General features: G+C 38.1%; 1 protein-coding gene across 1 annotated transcript in view; it reads left to right on the plus strand.

The window, feature by feature from the left end:
- LOC127625288 (voltage-dependent N-type calcium channel subunit alpha-1B-like) overlaps window positions 1-4,684 on the plus strand; it is a 171,832-nt gene extending 167,148 nt beyond the window's left edge. Inside the window, exon 50 of the mRNA XM_052100485.1 lies at window positions 277-4,684. Coding sequence (XP_051956445.1) covers window positions 277-819 — 543 coding nt within the window. The 3' untranslated portion in view covers window positions 820-4,684. The remainder of the gene's footprint in view (window positions 1-276) is intronic.
- The last annotated feature ends 1,316 nt before the right edge of the window (window positions 4,685-6,000 follow it).

Below are 6,000 nucleotides of genomic sequence, written 5' to 3' on the forward strand. Positions count from 1 at the left end.
ACTCATGGTCTTTTACTTCTTTCCAATTTTCTTCCACACCATTTCTCTGTGCATTTGTTTGTCTTTCTTTTCTTTGTCTTCACTGTCTTCTCCACTCCCTCCTTTCGTTCCTGCTTGCCATCTTCTGTCTTTTTCTGCTGTCTTTATCAACTGTCATATTACTTTTCCTTTCTTCCTTCCATTTCCTTCCTTCCTTCCTCCCGGTCCCTGTCTAACCTTTTGGGCATTTTCCTCATCATTTTATTGTTTTGATTTGCTTGTTTAATTTTCATCTAGGGCAGTGGGTGGGCTAAGGGGAGCCCAGTGTTGTTGACCTCAGGGGTGAGCACTCCAAGCCGCGGGCGCAGACAGCTCCCCCAGACCCCTCTTACTCCTCGTCCCTCCGTGGCCTACAGGACTGCCAACTCCTCCCCTGTACATTTTCTGGGTGCTCAGGCTGGCTTGCCTCTCCCGACTCTTGGCAGGCTAAGCCGCGGTTTTTCTGAGCACAACGGCCTCTTACACAGCGGCTCCATCTCCAGCTCGCTGGCCCCCGTCAGTCGCATTAACTCAGAACCCTTCCTGGGGCCCCCGGACCACCCTGCTGGCCAGCGCTGCTGCCTTCAACCTGAAGCCTTTGCTGTCTTCCAAGAGGATCTGAGCCCTCAGATAGGCCGGTCTCCCAGGACTGTAGGGATGCCAATTTTGGCTATTCCCCCACCTCCCCAACAGCAGTTCCGTGGGTTGCCCAATGGATACCACTTCACCACGGGCACCAGCGCCAGCAGAGGCAGGGCATGGCAGTACTACACAGAGGCAGAGGAGAATGACTGGTGCTAGCATGGCTTTAAGTTACACACATACTGTACAGGTTCTGATGATGTTTTGATGCTTTTGATGAGCTTTATCTTTTATAGATATTTTCTCTTATTTTGTTAAATGCTGTACTACATGTTAGTGGACATGTGTTTGTTTTGGAATGTCCAGGTAATATAAAATTTACACAAATCAGCAGATGTGAAATACAAAAGAAGATCATACTCAACTTTAAAGGAATAGTTCACCCAATAATGAACATTCTGTCATCGTTTACTCACTCTCATGATTTTACAAACTCATATGACTTTCTTTCTTTTGTGGAACACAATAGGATTTTAGGCAGTTTGTTAGTCTCAGTCGCCATTCACTTTCATTGCCACTATTTTCCATACAATGAAAGTAAATGCTGACTGAGCTGGCCTGCCTAATCTATTATCTCCTTTTGTGTTCCATTAAAGAAAGAGAATGGAACAACATGAGGTTGAGTAAATGATGACAGATGTTTAATTTTTGGGTGTCTATCCTTTTAATGCATTTCAGTCAGGCTACATTATTAGGTGGGTGAAGTTCAACAATTCTCATCTCTTTACAAATACTTAACAGTTTCACAATGTGAAAACGCAGGCTCTCTTAATCCTCTGCCATGGTGAAGGAAACAGTAGTCCTCAAATGCTAAAATATGCTTATGTAATCTGGGAAAAGAGTGACCCATGTAACTCCAGTGCTTCTAATGTAGACAGCAATGGGCATCTGGCCAATTTCTTTCAAAGCCAGTCTCTGAGCTCCACTCTAAATGCACATTTTCCCATGAAAATGTTGTCTTGACATTATATGTGTGGCTTTTTCAGGGTAACCCCTTACAGAAGTGACTAGAAACACAAACAACATTAAAAAAAAAAAAAAAAAGTGTTTTATTTTCAAAAATGCACAATAGCAGTGCTGCCTTTTTTCTTTTTTTTTTTCTCCAAAAGGCTGGTTCAAACTGGTCCAACAAACATAAACAAAACCAACTTTTCAAACATTCTGTTGGCTGTTGGATTTCAGACACATCCACACTAATACATTTTCCATTGAAACCATTTAGCAGTTTCCTAACATAATTGTTTTCCAAAGTATGCATTGGCAGGAAGTGTTTTCGAAAATCTCATTGTAGATGAGAGGCCTAAAATGAGAGGTGATTTATTAACCAAAAATGTGTTAGTGTGGTTGTGACCTTAAAATGTTAAAGCATAACTGTCATTGTCACACTGCCCCAACAAACACCAACAGGGTGAACACACTAAAAATACAAAGCCCAACAACTGTGTTTGTTGGTGTTTGTAGGAGTTTGTTGGGGCAGTGTGAACTACCCGTAGGAGAACTGACCATGCTGATAGATCTGTAGCCCCCTGAACAGTATACAGTACACATACCCCACATGTCCCAACTGATTTATTTCACACTGTAAGCAGATTGTTCATTATGCTGCTGATAACCATTCCTAGCACAACTATGTGTGAAATCTTAAAAGAAAAAAAATGTAGAAATTTTATCTATTCATTCTGTGCTTTTTTGTATTGTGAAGATTAACCGTTTTACGCAAATGGCTTATGGCTTCGCCATACTGTCAGGTCTTGCAATTTTTATCGACTGCTCCAGATGTTATTACCAAGTGCCTAACCTTTTGAATACATTGTTTTAGTGATGCAAACTTAGCCTTTTTTAGTACATCAACATGTGAGAGAGTGAACTGAACAATCCCTAAAAGGGTTAAATAGAACTACAAGGTGTTACAATCGCAGGCCTTAATCAGAAGCAAAGAATACAGTACCTTTTTATTTCACATTTGGTTTTGAATGGATAGGACGGTATGATTGTTTTTGTTTTTTAAATTCTTGTCTCCTTGAATGATGTTTTTGTAAATTTGTATTACTTGATGAAATGTTGAAAATTCCATTACAAAAAGCATATATTAGTATGGAATACCTATTAAAAAAAAACTGCAGTAATTGTATATTTGTCCAGCCGGGACTTTATAACCACAGTTATAAAATTGCATGTAAAAAAAATTCTTCAACATGATTGACCATGGTTACGAAACTATGATGTATATTTATTATGTATATTTCCTGTCCTGATGATGATACTCAGCCGAGAATACTGTACATTGCTATTTGCCTTCTCGGTTTGATCTTTTATGGTTAGATGCAAAGACAGAACTGACACAAAGGTGTGTGTGCTTGACTTGTGTTTCAGGATCTCTGATATGAGTGTGTTGTGTTGAGTCAAAGTCCTGGCAACAGTACAGTGGACTGGTCTGTGTTAAGGTTAAACTTTCCCCCTCATGGCACTCCTCCAAGCACCCTGAGAAACCCACAAACATACTCACTGCTTTCATTCTACCGCCATTCCCCATCTGCTAGCTGTATAGAAATATGGTCGGCTCCCTTTTATCATACTGGTAAAATGAGAGGAATATTAGCTGTGTTGGCCATTGAATGGAGAAGGTGTCTGAGGGCTAAAAAACAACAACAAAAAAAGCTGCTGTATGTTCATACTGTTACTGTTAAGCTACTGTTGTGTCATAATGGTGGCAATTGCAAAGTAATTAATAGAATAAGAGAGACTTAAATGAATAGTTCACCCATAAATGAAAATTCTTTCATTAATAACCCTAATAGATGACAGAATTGTCATTGTTGGATGAACTATCCCTTGAAACCTTGAATAGGTCCAGGATCATTCAAAATTAGTTCCACATAAAGAGAGTTTTGAGCTCAAGTCTACATGCTGATCTCTCCATGCGATGAAGAATACTGTTGATGTTTGGAGAGTTAAAAGGCTAATCAGGTGATTCCATGGGCACTGATGTATCAGGGCTTTGTTGATGGTGATTGCTCCCCCTTTTTTTCTTTTTCACAAATATTTCACATTTTGTTTATGTAGGGCTATGCAACAAGATGACACTTTGAAAATGTTTTTAATTTATTTTGTAGCTTCACCTGCTGGGAAATCCAGATTCAGGCTTTAGCATGATTGTTACCAAATGCTTTCTATAAAAAAAGAATAAAAAAACCTATGAAAAAGTATACTGTAGAATGCATAAAGGCACATTGAATAAAAACCTGAAATCAGTCAAATATCTATATATTAAAACAAAAACTACAAGTTTATTTATGTGCATGCATCAGAGATGGGGGGGCAGAGATAATCAAGGCTCTGAAAACTGATATTTTTCTACGCACACTAGGAGGCTGAAGAATACGGAGTACTGAATACTGAATTTTTTGTTTAAAAATTGTTATGATTGTTGCATTGTTAAATTGTAACTATGGAACAAATCGTATCACACCTAGCGCATCAATTATTATCCTTTGGCATGTTTCCATAGTGGATCTAGACTGTGATTCAATCATTCTTTGATTTGGAGAAAAAAGAAAAATATATAAAGCATATTTAGCCATTGGATCATTTATAATTTATTGCCAAAATCTGAATTGCTCTGTTCTCCCTGAACATCAATCAGGCTTAAATGTTGCGGTTTTCCTTGGAAGGATTAATGTTTGCATGGTCTTAAAATGCATGTGCATGATGAAAATAACCATGGTTTATCTTCGTACTTTTTGATAACATTTATTCTTTTCTTTTTTTTTTTTTTGTTTGTTGTTGTTTGATATTTTTAAATTACCTTTGATATTAATTAGGGAATTTGTTGAAACAAAAACATAAAAGAAAAAAACATTTATAAATAAAAGAAAACAGTATTGATATATGTTGAATGCTCGGTTTGTGCATAAGAGCTGGCATATCCTTTCTTTGGATTCTGCTAATGACTTGTTTGTAGCCTGATTTCTGTTCCATGTCCAGACTTTGAAATCTGCAGTTGTTTCTACTATAACATTTTGTATGAAGCAAAGTCCTTGAATAAAGAAATAATTATTTAAATACAGTTTCCACTTATGTTCATTATTGAAAAGATTTACTTTACCCTGGAAGCCTCCAACTGTTGGATTTGTGAAGTGCTGACAGAAATTATGGATAACTAGATGAATATTACTGATGCCTGCAGCCTGTTTGGAGACACAACGGTACATCATGCTTTGTGGAAAAGACTGAGCAAAGCATGAAATTGCAGAAAATACAGTAGTACCAATGTAAATCAGGATCCACCTGTGGTGTTTAAAAGATAGGCTTTCTGGCATCAGATTGGCTGGTTCATGGAATGTGGGCGTAGGTGAACAGAGGGATGCTTGAGAAGCATGCACATGCAGGGCAAGAGTTCTCTTACAAGTGAACTGATAATAGATACCACGTACTGTACTCCTTATCGCTGAACCTTCGAATACAATACAAATTTGTAGGCTATAGTTTGTTTTCATTACTTTTTTCTACAGATATCATAGAGGACCAAAAATGCAATTTTACCTAATCATTTTGGGTGTTAAGTATGTGTTGTTGTCGCCACCATTGGAAGAACATTGTTTTTCAAAGATGTGGTTAATTTTATCTTTGTGTGCACTGAGTGGAGCTTTCCACGCGGACTCATCTGAAACAGGATCTGGCGCGCTACCCTCAGGTAAGAACATCGCGCGCTCTTGTTAAATTCAACAAAGTTGTCTGCACGCGCGTGTCCCGTCGCTCGTTTCGAAAGGATAATACTGAACAGATTGACTTAGTATTATAAAATGAGTAGACGTTGATTATAAACCATTTGAAATAGCATCATAATTAGTTGAGTACGTTTTACACTTTCAGTTTAACTGCTATATTTCGAAGTAGCCTACTGCCCATTATAAATTATTTTCTAGACAAGCATCTCTTCTGTTTTCTAGCGGTGAGGTACGTCAGAGACTTAGGATAAGTCTGAAGTGCTCTACGTTCATGGACCTTGACATACTCCGTCCGTGTGCAGTTTTATGTAATTTCTGATCATTTCAATACTGATTTTAACGGTTCTTAAACGCTTTCCCTAAGTTTCTGTTTGCTCGTGGTGGCGCTGTAGTAAAGCGTATAAATGTTAGGGGCAGTTCAGATGGAAGACGTTCGTGCGTTAAAAAAGCTAGACGCAGCCCTACGTATATAAGAAACACAAGTGTCTCATACAAATTACAATGATCAAAGAATCAAATATGTTCGTCTAGCGCATGTATGCATAGGATAACAATAATAAAATCAAATAAAAAAAACAATTGCACATACGGACGCAAAATGTTCGGAGTGAAC

The sequence above is a fragment of the Xyrauchen texanus genome, chromosome 3, assembly GCF_025860055.1.
Source record: "Xyrauchen texanus isolate HMW12.3.18 chromosome 3, RBS_HiC_50CHRs, whole genome shotgun sequence".
Taxonomy (NCBI): domain Eukaryota; kingdom Metazoa; phylum Chordata; class Actinopteri; order Cypriniformes; family Catostomidae; genus Xyrauchen; species Xyrauchen texanus.